Genomic DNA, 15,584 nt, shown 5'->3' with positions numbered 1-15,584 from the left:
GCTCTCTTGTTTGCGAGTTAGCATGTGTCTCAAGACCCTGCAGTTGCGCAATATGTTGTAAATAAAAAGAGTATAAATGTGACTATAGTCGTGTTTTGTCATGTCTACAGGGCTCTAATAATGCTTTGTTCATTTTAATCTGAAAAAAATTATTTGTCTACCCACCAACTATATGTGGTTTCTTAAGTTTTTATTATTTGCCTTTTTATTATTTTGATTATATTTATTTATTACTGATTGAGTGATTTTTTTTATTCTTGATTTGTTTTTGTTTTTGATTTATTTTTCATCTTATTTTGTGTAGAAAAATAAAAAGTAAGATATTTGAGAATGGCAGTCTAGTGGTTAGCGCACAGACCTCACAGCTAGGAGACCAGGGTTCAATTCCCACCCTCGGCCATCTCTGTGTGGAGTTTGCATGTTCTCCCCGTGCATGCGTGGGTTTTCTCCGGGTACTCCGGTTTCCTCCCACATTCCAAAAACATGCTAGGTTAATTGGCCACTCCAAATTGTCCATAGGTATGAATGTGAGTGTGAATGGTTGTTTGTCTATATGTGCCCTGTGATTGGCTGGCGACCAGTCCAGGGTGTACCCCGCCTCTCGCCCCAAGACAGCTGGGATAGGCTCCAGCACCCCCGCGACCCTCGTGAGGAAAAGCGGTAGAAAATGAATGAATGAATATTTGAGAACAGTGGAATGTTTTATCAGAGCTTTTCTTGTAGAAAATTCGTACCAAAGCGATGTTTTTTTAATTTTTTTGTTTTTAATAAATGCGTTTTTTTTGGGGGGGGGGAAACCTGATGCGGCCCAGTCTCACCCAGACTTGAGCTCCAGTGGCCCCCAAGTAAATTGAGTTTGAGACCCCTGATTAGGGTTAATAATAAAAAGTTTCACTTAAAAACTGCATTTTATGTTCAGTTGTCATTGACTAATTAAATTTAAATTTTAAAAAAATTAATTTTTGATGATATAATACATTTAAGTGACAAACATGCACACTGTTTACATCACTGTATATGTGAGCAAGTGTACTATCTGCTGAGTATAGTTACATACAGCAGATACTACATTGTGTTTAAGGACTACAATACATATGTATGCAGCAACAAACAACATCTGACAGTTTGCGTTCCACTGACGTAAGCCTGAAGAAATGTTAACAACACACACACGGACGTGTCAGTATGTGTCCTTACTCCGGCCCACACGCAGCCATGCCCACTGGTTACAAAATAAAACACACATCCATGGTGGGGGTTTGTCTTTTAAACACACACGCACACACAGACGAGGTTTCCCAGTTGACATGTGTGCAAACACGTATGTGCCGTGTGTCAAAATAAGAAGCACATACAGCAAATCTAGCATCTTTAGCCTTGATGCGTGTAGGAAAGAGAGCCCCGAGAGCCATTTCATTTGCATGCAAATTGACACCCACTAGTCCACCACACACTTCCCTGCCATGTGTTTATGTGCATGTGTCTGAGCTCCACTGGCCCCTCTGTGAAGCTGCTATTATCTCCTGCTGCTTTTCCTCTTCACTGAAAGGGGACACAAAGACAAAGAAAAAGTCCATTTTTATTGTTTTATTTATATTTTTCCCTCTGGTCAAGAGACAGAGAGAGTCTAGCATCAAAGAGGCCCCATGAAGTCACGTGTTTGTCAGCTCATGTTGGCGCTGAGGGAGGATGGGTGGGTGCCAAGGAGCCCCCATGTGGAGTGGGGGCCTTTACAGTCAAAAACTCCAATGACCTAACTTATGTCATTACCATCCGTCAAATCGTGCTGTTATAATTCCATCATAAGATATGTGGCTCTCTCTGCTGGTTGATAAGGAAACTGCAGCCTACTCTCTCTCTTCATTTGCACTGGATTGTGGGTAAAAGTGCAGACACGTGTTGCACTATATCAGTAAATACGGTTTTCTGACATTTTTATCAGGAAAAGTATGAAGTGAAAGTATGAAGTGGGCTGCATGAAAAAGCAATTTAGTGCGAGTTGCTTTTGTCATTGATTTTGAAATCAAGTCATATATTTATTCAGCATATTTTTATGCTCAGGTCATAGAGCAGGGGTCTCAAACTCAATTTACCTGGGGGCCACTGGAGCTAGGGTCTGGGCGAGGCTGGGCCGCATCAGGTTTTCCAAAAAAAACAAAAACGCATTATTAAAAACGGAAAAATATACAAACTTTTTCAGTGCTTTGGTTCCGATTTTCTACAATAAAAGCTCTGATAAAACATTCCACTGTTCTCAAATATCTTAATTTTTATTTTTCTGCACAAAATAAGATGAAAAATAAGTAAACAAATCAAGAATAAAGAAAATCAATCCATCAGTAATAAATAAATAAATATAATAATAAAAGGGCAAATAATAAAAACTTAAGAAACCACATATAGTTGGTGGGTAGACAAATTATTTTTTTCAGATTAAAATGAACAAAGCATTATTAGAGCCCTGTAGACATGACAAAACACGACTATAGTCACATTTATACTCTTTTTATTTACAACATATTGCGCAACTGCAGGGTCTTGAGACACATGCTAACTTGCAAACTAGAGAGCTAGCGACCTAAACGGTAGCCTTCAAGTTATTTCCTTTAAACTTAAATAGCCAAAAACTTACCACTTCCACACGGATAGGGAGGATAACTATTAACAGTTATTTAACCTTTAACATGAACATTAATCAAACGTAATAATTTTTTCTGGGTACATGATACCATACAGCATCCATATCAAACTTGCGCGGGTTACACTAACATTAAACTTTCATATCAAGACGGGGGCCTAAACTAGCGTTCTGCGGGACACATTTGGCCCGCGGGCCACGTGTTTGAGACCCATGTTATAGAGTACTTGCATGGAGTCTGTACCATTGCGGTTGGAAAATAGCAATCTTTGTTAAAGTGAGGAAAGAATTGGCACATATTTATATTTATAATATATATTTAGAATATTCCAAATTATTTCTATAATATATATACATATTTATAATATTTTTGTATGTGAGAGAAAGTTAGAGCACAAACATATAGGACAAAAAATGAAATACAATGATAGATTTTATTGTTCCTAATCAGTACTTGAGTAGAACAATGGTGGATAGAAGAATAAATATACCGTATCAATACAAGCAGTAATAACAGTCTCAGTTTAATGGAGTTAAGCCTACAGCAACTGTGTTCAAATGAATCGTTATTTATGATCTAAATGATGAGCCCACTTGTCACTTGTCACAGACCTGATTTATTTCATGTGAACCCAAGTCTGTCATGGTCCTGCCAGCGTCTAGCAGAACTGGATCAGCTCCTTCATGCTGCATCCATTCTCACAGCAAATATCAGATATTTTGCCAACAGCTCGTCTGAGGCGAGCGGACGCAAAGTAGCGAAGTACTGATGAGGAGACGACCGATGGCCTGTGAGCTGTCTCTGGCTCCTTTGTGTAAACATCACCATCAGGGTCAGCCCCTAACAAGAGAGACATTAAATGGTTCATTTCTTTTACATCAATGGTGTTCAAAGTGTAGCCAACACTTGTTTTTTTACTGGCCTGCAAAAAAAACAAAAACAGAGAAAAACATCTTCATATTATTAGGAAAAATAACAAAAGTTGAAATAAGGTTATTTTATGAGGGGACCTATTGTGTTTTTGATGAGCAGTTTTGATTCTCGTGTTAAACGATGCCAAAGTTTCAGATAATGAGGTTTGCACATTTGGAAGTGAGCCCTGAAAGACGTTTGGCATGGCTGGTAAAACTGCCTCTTTGTGATGTCACAGAGGAGCGGACTTCCTTATATGGGATGTGGCTGTAAGCCAGATAAGCTCTGCTCCCCTGTTTACTGTTTACTGTTTACTTCCCCTGTTTATTTAGCAATGGCTCTTATGGGAAAGTCACATTTGTTTACAATTCCTAACGACGCCACCATCAGGCACAAGTGGTCGGAGTTCCTGATTCCCTACCAGCAAAGGAAATGCATTTTAATCTGTCAATTTCACACTGGACTGTTTAGTGAACATGTGCCAATATTAGGCTGGACTAACTGACAAACTTGCTGAAGCCTGACGCCTTTCCAACGTTACTTGGTCGTGTGGAAGAGTCAGAAGAGCAAGCAGTTAGTACCAATTTATCAGGGTCCTCACTGTGTTTATTTTGTGTAAGCCATGGAGCAAAAACGCTTGTCTGTGTAGCATTATAGAGTGTGCATACAGGGGTTAGCGGGGTTGCTAATAGCAGTTTCCCATCACAATTAGTGGCCACATTAGACGTTACTGATGCCGTAGGAATCCTAATGCTAAAATGCTAAAGCTACTTACCATTGAGAGAAGTCTTCGGAGAAACTTTGGACTGTCCCGTTTTTACTTCCGGATTGGATTCGGAATCCAACACATACGTTTGTATGGTAAAAGCCGACATTTTTAAAAGCTATATCGCCGTTTATTGTCAACTCCTACACTGTTCACAGCTAGCAGCACAAACGGGAAGTCCATTTAAGCGCTCGCGACTGTGACCAACCACAGCGGAGTGGGCGTGCCTACTATCAAACAAATCCAAACGAATACAACTGAATAGGTGCAGATTCTAGAAGCACTAGAAAGCTTTGTGTGATGGTTATCGTGTGTCGCTGCTCTATAGGAGCCCACAACTCAATACAAAGGGCTGAAAAATTTGTATAATAGTTATATAATTTGTATAAAGTTGCAATATTATGAGAAACAAAACAAAGTAAAGTTGTAATTTTTGGAAAAATTAAGTTGGATGGGAAATGGGAATGATGTGAAAATATTATGGCAATACAGAAAATAAAAAATAACAACAACAAAGTTGAAGTAGTTTGAAAACATAAAAAACAAACAACAGAAATTGAAAAAGCAGATTTGATTTGATAAGAATAAAGGCAAAATATTAAGATTTAAAAAGGCGTATTTTAATGACTCAGAACATTATCAGGAAAAATAATGTAATTTTGGTAGCATAAAGTTGAAATACTGTATTCAATTTTGGGAAAATTTGTTTGGGGAAAAGGTTGTAATATTATGGGAATGAGGTGAAAATATGATGACGATAAAGTCATAATATTGATGAAAATGTATAAGAAGAAAGTTGAAATAGTTGGACAATTGAAATAACAACAACAGCAGAACAAACAGAATGAAATGAAAATGACCGTGTGTCATCTCAAAGTCACAAGCGCGATGAAACGGAGGCACCAGAGACTGGAAAACTTACGGGAAGAAGCGTACTGATGCTGCTCCACTCCTCCGTCAACAGCGCTCCTCCTCAAGCGGGGGTTTCCACAGGAGGAGACAGCCAAACGTATCAGCTCTCTGCCACATATCTTAATCCTCTCCTGCGCTTCCACCGCACACACTGCACACACAAACACCAACGTCAGCAAAGACTTCATGACAGGACTGTTCTTCAGGCGAGGATTTACCAGTGTAATATGGATGAGGGGTCCTTACTGTATATATACAGTATGTGCTCCACCTGCACTGATGCTGAGGTCACACCGGGTCTGAAAGATGTATTCAGCCTTGGTGCAAGGGAAGGTATGTTCTGATCCGGAAAGATTGACAGTGATGCAAACTCTTCAAGGCTCCAGCCAAAAAAATGATGGAATGGCCTCAGTTAGAAACTGATATAAGATGCCATGCAAAAAGCATCACTCCTTGGGTGGTCTTTTTTTCTTTTTTTAATCACTGGTGCAGCCTTATCAATGTGTTTGGGCCAAGGGTGCACGTACTGGTACTTGGGTACTTGGCCAGAAAGCGTGTTAGAACTTACCATACTTTTTTACCATCTTATCTTGACACCCCTTGATGAATGGGAGATACGGCACAACGAGCTTGTCAAGGATGGAGACGGTCACCTGATAATAATAATAATAATATTACCAGCACAACAAGATCTGCATACATTCATTCATTTTCTACCGTTTATCCTCACAAGGATCGCGGGGGTGCTGGAGCCTATCCCAGCTGTCTTCGGTCGAGAGGCAGGGTACACCCTGGAATGGTGGCCAGCCAATCACAGGGCACATATAGACAAACAACCATTCACACTCACATTCATACCTATGGACAATTTGGAGTGGCCAATTAACCTAGCATGTTTTTGGAATGTGGGTGGAAACCGGAGTACCCGGGGAAAACCCACGCATGCACGGGGAGAACATGCAAACTCCACACAGAGATGGCCAAGAACGGAATCGAACTCGGGTCTCCTAGCTGTGTGGCCTACGCGCTAACCACCAGCCCGATTTCTATACACTGTACAGTAAATCTAACGATTTTCTTGCTGCTTATCCTGTTAAGTGTCACACCTGTAGTCAGTTGTCTCCCTTCTTCCAAGATGAATAAAAAAGTGGTGTAATGTGGAGTTCAATGTGACATTGATTGACAATAGTGAACACAATGGGCGGGTTCTCCCTCAGCCAAAAAAGCCTGTTATGGCTGGCCACACATACTGAGCCAGACGTCTTCACCCTCTACTGGTAGCAGTAGTAAATACAATAATACTGACTGATCACTCTAGTACACTATAAGGATGCAGAACACAATGCATGTTCATATCTGTTTAGAAAATAAGAGCAAAATTGTCATGTAAAAACCCTGGTCAACCCTGATGTAGTATATGAACGACGCTTTTTGGCTGGTCTCTTATACACCACCACTACCGTTCATGAGATTTCTATACATGCATGCATTGTCGACTTCCAAGAGAGAGATTTCTGCAAATAAAACAAATTATTTGATGTCATAAAATAAATGTATAGGAATGTGCTTTCACATAGAACTGGTTGCTTGTAGACAAACTTTATGCTCTGATAAACTACAATTTTTGCCTTATTTTGCCTACATTTCCTGCACGTCTGCCTTCTTTTCTTGTGTTATCCAGTGTTATTTCCTTATTTACAGGATTTGTATTTTGTGGTGAGAGTATTTATATAGTGTTTCTTTGTCATTTGTGAACCATATAAATTGGGTGCCGCAGTAAAAACTATGACATTTGTTTTTTTTTGTAGGCACCGATGGGGCTCACCTAAGGCACCACTTTGTGCAAAAAGATTATAAATAATATGCAACTTATTTAATTGTATAGATTCATGTTGTAATTGAATCACAGTTGTGTATGGAAACAAAAAAAAAGAAAAACAATGTCATCTGGAGGACCACAAAAGTTTGATACACAAAAACAACGATCACTACAGATTCCCACAGAACTCATGCAATTTAAGTCTTTTCTTTTCACGTTTTAGCATTATAGCCAACTTGCATCGGGGTCAAGGACCTGAGTGGAAGTCTCAAACTATTTGAGGCTGAATCATCAGCGCCTCTGCTGGTTGAAGCAAGCGGTGCAGTCGTTTTTTTTTTCCTACCTCAGTTGAGGTGATAACAATCATTCCCACACAATGTAATACAAAAAGGCCTTGTGGAAAATGGAAGGTATGTTGTAGATTGTGTGCTTTATGAACATATAAGAGGAAGTAACGCAGCCAACAACACGCTGCAAGGTGTTGGCCTGACTCACTTTTGGCACCTCCAGATAAAGAATATGGTGCACGTTGGGATTATGCCAACTGCTAACTGCTAACACGCCGCGTGTCATCTGCCTCATTAGTTCAGTATCACTGAAAAATGCTGTCTTCAAGCTGAGTGCTTTATCCGACCACACACACACACACAAAATAACCAACCTTATAATCACACCCATTATGTGTGCTGTCCAGAATAGCAAATCACATGATTACGCTTTGTCCTTGTCTGGCCAGGAAGGAGGCACAAGTGCAAAGCCAGGTAATCCTTGACAAGGAAAATTACACTGTTGGACTTGACGGCCCTCGACGCAGTCACATACCCTGCTAACTTCAGGTACGTGTCACATTGACCAGGAAACATGACATGACACTGTACAAGTCACGGAGCACATCCATATCCATCTTTACTCCTGTAAATAAAACGCTGACAGTCCGTTTCGCTTTACAATTTGCAAACATTTAAGCAGCTGATAATGTTGTGCATGAGTTTGCATATCATCACCTCTATTGTTCCAATGCAATTCACATCTAAAAGCTCGGAGGTCCATTGGCTGTCTTGTCCTGTTCATAATACATCCAATTAGTTCAGTAGGTAGCAGATGGGGTCCTACACAATCTAGACCCAAGTGTGATAAGGCCATTTAAGGTGAGCGAGTTTCCAATCTCTTTTTACTCTTCCCCTTCAAAAATAGTTTGCCTTCCACTGGGCCGATAGTGGATCTCATCATCGGAGTCCTCAATTTGTGGCTGGAAGCAGCTGTCGCACTTGTTCCGCAGACGTTTCTGAAGCTGGAAGGTGCGCTCCGTGTTTGAAAAGGTGTATTCTTGTTCCTTCAGCTTGGCGTAGTAGTCGGAAAACTTGTTGAAAAGAATGGAGATGGGCATGCCGTTGAGGATGATCCCGAATGAGATGCAGAGAAAGGCTACGCAGCGACCCAGGTAGGAGATGGGGACCACGTCTCCGTAGCCAACGGTGGAGATGCTCACCTGGACGAAGGAGGACAAGTTAGATTTGGTCATCGTTTATTTCCATCCCATATTAGAGTGGATTCAACACACTGCCACCACCAGCCTTAACTGAAAGAGAATAAGGATGGTAGCAGCATTTTGGATGTAGAAAAAGCAACAGGCGGTTTATGTGATTTGTTGTTGTTGTTGTTCATCTGCTGACAAAACGTTCAAGACCACAACCTTTAAAAGTAAAACTCTTTAACGTTATTTTCTGTCAATGCAGAAAGGATCCGGTTGGTCAAGACGCTTGTCCGAAATGAAGGTTGTGTAAGAACAAAAAAGGTCTTCAAAGGCCTCGTCTCCTATAAAGCCACAAAATTGCTCATTTGGGATCTGCACGAGAGCACCAAATTTGGGAATAACTGTGTTATTCTCTGATGAAAAAATGTAACCTTCATGGTCCTGATGGCTTCAAAGTCCTCATGCTCCTACTTGAGATGTCTTCTACATGGTGCCGCCATGATCTGGGGTGCTTTTTCCTTCAGTGGAATAATAGAGCTTTGTACAGGGGTGTCAAACGGCAGTATTTTGGAGTATCCTGCATGTTTGCCTGATCTTAATGCAATTGAGAACATTTAGGGATGGATGGTGAGGCAAGTTCCAGATAGTGGATGCCCTCCATGAAACCTTTGTTTTTTGCCTTGTATTTGATCAGGAAATGTGTAAATTCAGCAATTTTTACTGAAGAAAATGTTTTTAAAAAATGGTTAGAATTATTTCACCGCTTGTCACTGCAGTATGTTTATTTTCTTCCTAGTTATCTTCTAAGGATTTGTGTACATGACTTTGTAATTTATAATAAGGGTAATCCCTCATCTATCACAGTTAATTAGTTCCTGTCTGACCATGATAAGCAAATTTCCACTAGGATAGTAGGATTCCTTATATGGGAATGGAATATTAGATATATATTAGATATATATTTATATATATATATAATATATTAAAGCCTCCCAGACATGAACTAACAGCCTTATAGTCATCTTTACACTCATATTACCCAATAGAGTCGAGTGAATAAGCCATTTTAGACATGAGTAAGACTCTATAATGTTGCTATAAATGTGTACCCTAGGGGAGCAAGGTGAGTGGTGGACAGTAGCCTGTTTTTATGAGTTAGGGTTAGGGGTCATTGTGCTTATTGGGAGATCATTCAAAGCCGCAATAAAAACTTGTTGTTCCAGTAATCAGGGCCGGTGATGGTGCGTCGCATTACAGAACAATACTGACACCTAGTGGCGAGTGTAAAATACTATGTCGTCATCTTTGAATGCATCTTTTCAATGCCTTATATTTGTATTTGTATTAGCCATTTTATGCTTAATTTAGACATAAGACTACTGCAAGACTGTTGCAAGAGACTTAAGACCAGGGAGACCGAGCCTTCTGTGTGGTTGGACTCAAGTTTTGGAACTCTCTCCCCTCCCAAGTAAAAAAAGCCCCCAATATTGAAAGCTTTAAGTCTCGTCTTAAAAGCCACTTTTATTCTCTGGCTTTTAACTCGGAGTGAGTCGTATGGTCCTGTGTCTTTTTATTTTAATTGGTTTTATTTTTTTATACTTTTATTGCTTTGCTTCTAGTTTTTAATATTTTAATATCTAATTTACTATTTTATTTCTTATTTGATCTTTTAGTTTTGGATTAAATTCAATTTGTACCTTTATTGATTGTATTTTATTTTTACTTTTTATTTTACTAGTCTGTGCAGCACTTTGGAAACTCTGTTTATAAAATGTGCTATATAAATAAAGCGGATTGGATTGGGAGTCAGTCATGCAAGATGGGGACCAGTTAACAAGTTTGTCTTCCTCACCGCTGCCCACCACCAGGCATCCGGGATGCTGCTGAATGGCGTTCCAGGCTGGTCCACCTCCACTGAGTGCATAAGAGCCGAGAAGGTGAAGATGCCCATGGCGATGAAGAGAAACAGACAACACACCTAAGAGTTGACAGAAAGTTGTAGGTTGAAATCTGGGTCTGCATATACTGTACGGCAAGAATATACAGTATTTCTTCTGCTTTGTCACTACTGCAGCCTGTGCAGAAAGTAGTAAATAATCGTACCTTTAGCGGAACATTGCCTTGTATTCGGTGTGCAAATAAGCTGTTTTTTACCCACTGGTGTATTTGACTTTTTGAATTTAATAATAGCTGCATGGACTGTTTACATGTAAATTGTACCCCTTATTTACTCTTTCTGACATTGACATCCCATTTGATGTACAAATATTTACTGTGTACAGTTGATATTTAGCTATTTAGCATAATCAGACACACATGAGGTACTGCAGCTGGAGAACAATAAAGAAAAGCTTCCTTTTCAATCCTCATGTCAAAGAGGACATGAACTGATAAGTGACTAAGCCTGTCACGATAATCCATAAATGGATTAATCGAGCGATAAATGTAAACAAAGTTGATCATTTTGACTGACAAGGGTTCCTCTTTCCTGTCCAGTTTTTCCCAACTGGGTACAAAACTACCACTCGAGGTACAGCGAGCCTTCGCCCAACCGTCGTCAGAGGTCATTTTTCAGCGAGAAATGATGCATGCTCACAGATAGTGTCGCTCGCTGGATGTTAAACTTCCTGTTAAGGAATGATACCCAATGTTTTGGAGGACAATTATCCTCCAGCAACGTTTGTTCTCATGTTTGTTAAACATTTCTATTTCCTTTGAGTTCTTCCTACCTGCTCAGAACATTGACGGATGGTGAAGCCAAAGGCCCTCATGCCTGTGGAGTGACGAGCAAGTTTGAGGATACGGAATATGCGCATCAGCTTGACGACTTTGAGCACCTTGCTGACTTTGCTGACCCTTGACATGGCCTTCAAATCTTCCTTCGCACTGAAGTCCTCTGAATCGATGACAAAAGTCTCAAAGATAATCTGGATGAAATATGGCATGACGGCCACCACGTCGACGAAGTTCAAGGCACTTTTGACAAAATGCTTGATGTCGGAGGTGGTGACCAAACGCAAGAAGTACTCCAAGGTGAAGAAGAGGATGGAGCCGACTTCCACCCACTCCATGTAGGTTTTGCCGGCCAGTTTGTAGTCCCTGAGCTCGGGCACCGTGTTCAGCGTCATGGAGACGATGGAGATGAGCACAAAGAGACTGGAGAACACGGCAAAGGCTTTAGCTGACATGGAAGAGTAAGGGTTCTCCATTAGGTCCCAGAGAAGCTTTCGAAAGCTGCCAAGAAACATGGTCTTGTAGCCCTCGTCATCCTGGTGAGGCTTAATCTCATCAAGGAGCTCCTGGTTGACCTTCAGTTGGTCTCTTATGTCATCCACTTTCTCTTCAAACAGAATACGACAGCATCTAAGAAGAAGAGCAAGAAGATGTTTTGCAAAGTAGAAGTAAACAATGTGGAATGCAATAAATATAATATAGAAATATAAAATATAAATAACACACCTGGGCGTGTCCTTCAGTTTCAGCCCCCAGAAAGACATCTCTTCTTCAAAGTTGACAGGACAGAGACTGTCCATCACCCACAAAACGTTGCTGCAGTAAAAGTGGAAGATATAATGGAAAAACATGGGATCCCGGTCAAAAAAGAATTCATCGTTATGAACGCTGTAGTCGTCGCAGAGCGTCATTCGCTTGACCGGATCTTCACAAAGGGCAAGGACCCCTATCCTGGTTTTGGGGTGTTTGAGGACCAAATGTTTGGGGATGTGGAAGACCTTTCCACCCACGTTGAGGTTAACAATGTTTGATTTCCTCGGGTTTGGTGCGTCTTTTTTCTCCCTTTTCTGTTTGCCAGGGCTGTCCAGGTTATCCATGGATGTCCACAGCTTTATAGAACTGCTTTGGGAAAAAGGGAATTCACTCTCCTGTTCCTCAATGCTATGCGAAAAACTCATTTCCCGTTTTATCGTGGCAAAAAGACTGGAGCGCCGCTTCTTCAGCACTTTCAACCTCGGTTTTATACTCTCCATCGTGGTGGCTCCTGACTCGAGACTTTCCGGCAACAAAAAGAAAACACTCTTTCGGGGAAAATCAGTGAATTGGAAAAATATTCAGCAGAATCTCCATTAAAATGGGATGTTGTCCTCCGAGATGGAAAAATGTGCTTAGAAGTTCAAAAAGCTGCAGTGCTTGTCTCCCGGCATGCAAGAAGATCAACTGCATGAGTTAGGGATTCAGCCGCCTCGCTGATTCTCTAATCCTATTGCTGTTCTTTCGGGCCCAACGCAAGTTAAAAATACTGTTGACAGGGATTAGTGCTGTGATATAAGGCTGCCACTTCTGACCAGGAGTAAGAGCAGAGAGAGTGTTGGGATGATAGTAATGCATTACTAACCACTTACTGCGTGTGCATGCTAATGATAAAAACAACTTACACGCTCTGCAGCCATACGTTTTTTTCTTGAACCCAAAAATGTAATCAACGTTAATTAGATATGTGTTTTAAAATAAATGTAGTTTGACAGAACACCTTCCCATATTTCAATAATCCTGACAACACTTGTCTGACAACACTTGATGTTTTTTTGTTTTTTTATCATTATATTAACTCATAAATGCTATTGAAAATTTCAGTTTAGTTTAATCAATAATTAATACGCAGACGCAGAGACATACAGTAAATAGATGCCGCATGGGTTTGTCCACAGCTGCAATACTTCAACTTTGCCTATTATATGGATCAATACTGCGCTTTAAATTAATTCAAAAATAGATTGTTTTTGGTGCCTAACTGTTTCCCTTGTATATTGGTGCGTGTGTGGATGCATAAGAAGAATCGACTTAAATTTCTATGTATAAAGGCGCTTTATGAAGTAAGTACATTGACTTGTATTCATTTACAGCGCAGCCTTGACCCATCCAATATGACGGCGACGTTGACGTACAGCTCCGGGCGCCATGCGGCCTATGCGCAGAAGCGTCATCATTAAGTTATAGTACTTCCGCGTGCCATATGACGTCCTTTCCGGTCTAACCTACCGACATGGACGCCAGCCGCGTGCAGCCGATCAAGCTCGCAAGAGTAAGAAAATGCAATGAACACACGATAGTCCAATTTGACGTGAAGAAATATATATAAGCGAAGCTAATGTTTCAAGTGGGACCAAAATATTGCAGTTATATACGGCTATTGGGTGGGATTATTTAGCGGTATTTCTCGGCTCGGGATTTCCATCGTCGAGGCCTCGACCGTTCGTGCTAGCGTCAAATGCTAAGCTAGCGATTTCAACATGTTTGTATTTTTTTCTCCACCCACAATCTAAAGAATATGTATGTGTGTTGTGAATATAATGTTTATGATGTACGAAATGTGTACGTATGTTGTAAATATAATGTTTATGATGTACTTACAGGTTACCAGAGTGCTGGGAAGAACTGGCTCCCAGGGGCAATGTACACAGGTATGATCACGGTGATGCTAAAATGCTTATTAATATGGTTTTATTTCATTTGAACATGCATCAGATTCCAATTGAGTGTATCCCATAATCAGTTCCACATGTCCAAAAGGAGTAGGAAGAAGCAAAGCTTATTAAATCCTACCCCTCCATCTGGTACTTTTACAATCAGTAACTGTTACATTTGTTCACTTCCTGCTTTCCATAATAGTTTGTTGTTTTTTTTTTAATAATGCACCTCGTACTGAAGTAGGAGGTGATATGAGCATCCAATGCCATAATGGGTACCATAGTAAGTGTCAATATAGTGATATATATAGCACATCATGACTGGTTCAAGACTCTTCATCCTTGTATTTAGCAAACATCAACTGCTTGTATTGTTTCTTCAATTGGCTCATCGTTGTGCATTGTTTGAGTTCCTTACTCAATCCATTCCATAGTTTGATTCCACATACTGAAATGCTATGGCTAGCATAACGTAGTCCTAGCATATAATAAAGGTTACTGTTGACCTCACATTTTAATCTGTTGTCAGTGTAAAAATCAGCGTTAATTGATAAGTTCTGATGTTGTAGTTTTGTACCAGCGTATACGTTTGCTGGAGCAAAATTGGAGGTCTCGCCATGAATGTTGTCTCATTGAAGCCTTTTTCGATGTGAATGCACATTTTGTGCAGTTTGTGTGCAGCGTCTTCCTCGTGGCTAATTTCATTATTGATACCTCTAAGTTAATGAAACAGAGGCTAAACACCTGAAGACTGAATGTGCTTCATTCCTCGCAGGTCCGTGTTGAGTTCATGGATGACAGCAACCGTTCCATCATCAGGAACGTGAAGGGCCCAGTCAGAGAAGGCGACGTGCTGACACTCCTGGAGTCTGAAAGAGAAGCCAGGAGGTTGCGATAGGTGAGATATTGGTGAACTTGAAAAGCATATTGTATTGGTAAGCTAGGACTCTGGTAAAACACACTAAGCAGTTTTTAGTCTCAGTCATCATTAGAAGTGTTTTGATGTTCTGCCTGCTCTCCTGTCTCAACAGAGCCTCCTGAAGCCGTGTGGTCCAGACGGGATGATGTGGCGCCAAATACAGCCTCTCCTGTTTCACACACCAGGGGCTAACATCTCGCTTATGTTTTTCAAATAAATGTGGTCATTGAGAAAAGATGGCGTGAAAGCCTCTTTATTTTAGGTGTTAAAGCAATCCAGTTATAAATGCATTGCAATTATACAAATAACCATTACAAAGTACTCTAGAAGTAATTCGTCAGATGGTATTTATTTTGTTCTGCCTATAAAAGTAAGATGGACCTAATGTGGCTAAATATCTAACCTGAGACCAGCACCCACCTGTTACAAGTACATCATCATAGTTCTTTCTTTGGGTCAGTAGAATATTAATAGACTTGGGTAGCTGCAAGGTCATATGTCTAAATGCCCCAAATGCATGTATGTCTATTTCATGAAAGCTGTGCACAATATATTTTTACAATATATGAAAATATGGCAACTGATTAGGCACTCTCGTAAATGGCTTTCTGAGGTAAATTTCTCCTCCCCAGCAGAGGTCAGCATTTGTTTGCTAATGCACATTCCATTTAACCTTCCACTAGTGTTAAGTTAGAGTCCACCCGTTTTAGTTTCAAATGC

The 15,584-nt window shown here is 40.4% G+C and overlaps 3 protein-coding genes across 3 annotated transcripts; 1 reads left to right on the top strand and 2 right to left on the bottom strand.

Moving 5' to 3' along the window:
* Positions 1 to 2,986: 2,986 nt before the first annotated feature.
* insl3 (insulin-like 3 (Leydig cell)) lies at positions 2,987 to 5,456 on the bottom strand. Its single transcript, XM_078791640.1, has 2 exons — positions 5,240 to 5,456; positions 2,987 to 3,479 (listed from the first exon to the last, which is right to left on the bottom strand). Exons 1-2 carry the CDS (start codon positions 5,415 to 5,417, stop codon positions 3,298 to 3,300), a joined length of 360 nt encoding a protein of 119 aa, XP_078647766.1. The 5' UTR covers positions 5,418 to 5,456; the 3' UTR covers positions 2,987 to 3,297.
* A 1,660-nt stretch (positions 5,457 to 7,116) lies between these two features.
* LOC131126467 (potassium voltage-gated channel subfamily V member 2) lies at positions 7,117 to 12,712 on the bottom strand. The gene is made up of 4 exons (XM_058069034.2): positions 11,982 to 12,712; positions 11,252 to 11,885; positions 10,375 to 10,500; positions 7,117 to 8,537 (listed from the first exon to the last, which is right to left on the bottom strand). The coding sequence occupies exons 1-4, from the start codon at positions 12,506 to 12,508 to the stop codon at positions 8,220 to 8,222; spliced, it is 1,605 nt and encodes a 534-aa protein (XP_057925017.2). The 5' UTR covers positions 12,509 to 12,712; the 3' UTR covers positions 7,117 to 8,219.
* Positions 12,713 to 13,468: 756 nt separating this feature from the next.
* On the top strand, positions 13,469 to 15,099 carry rps28 (ribosomal protein S28). The gene is made up of 4 exons (XM_058067795.2): positions 13,469 to 13,560; positions 13,892 to 13,939; positions 14,721 to 14,843; positions 14,977 to 15,099. The coding sequence occupies exons 1-3, from the start codon at positions 13,522 to 13,524 to the stop codon at positions 14,841 to 14,843; spliced, it is 210 nt and encodes a 69-aa protein (XP_057923778.1). The 5' UTR covers positions 13,469 to 13,521; the 3' UTR covers positions 14,977 to 15,099.
* Positions 15,100 to 15,584: the final 485 nt, after the last annotated feature.

Source organism: Doryrhamphus excisus, linkage group LG6 (assembly GCF_037039965.1).
Source record: "Doryrhamphus excisus strain RoL-2023G ecotype Guam linkage group LG6, RoL_Dexc_Guam_v1.1, whole genome shotgun sequence".
NCBI lineage: Eukaryota > Metazoa > Chordata > Actinopteri > Syngnathiformes > Syngnathidae > Doryrhamphus > Doryrhamphus excisus.
The sequence above is the reverse complement of the archived record's forward strand: the minus strand, read 5'-3'. Positions and strand labels throughout refer to the sequence as shown.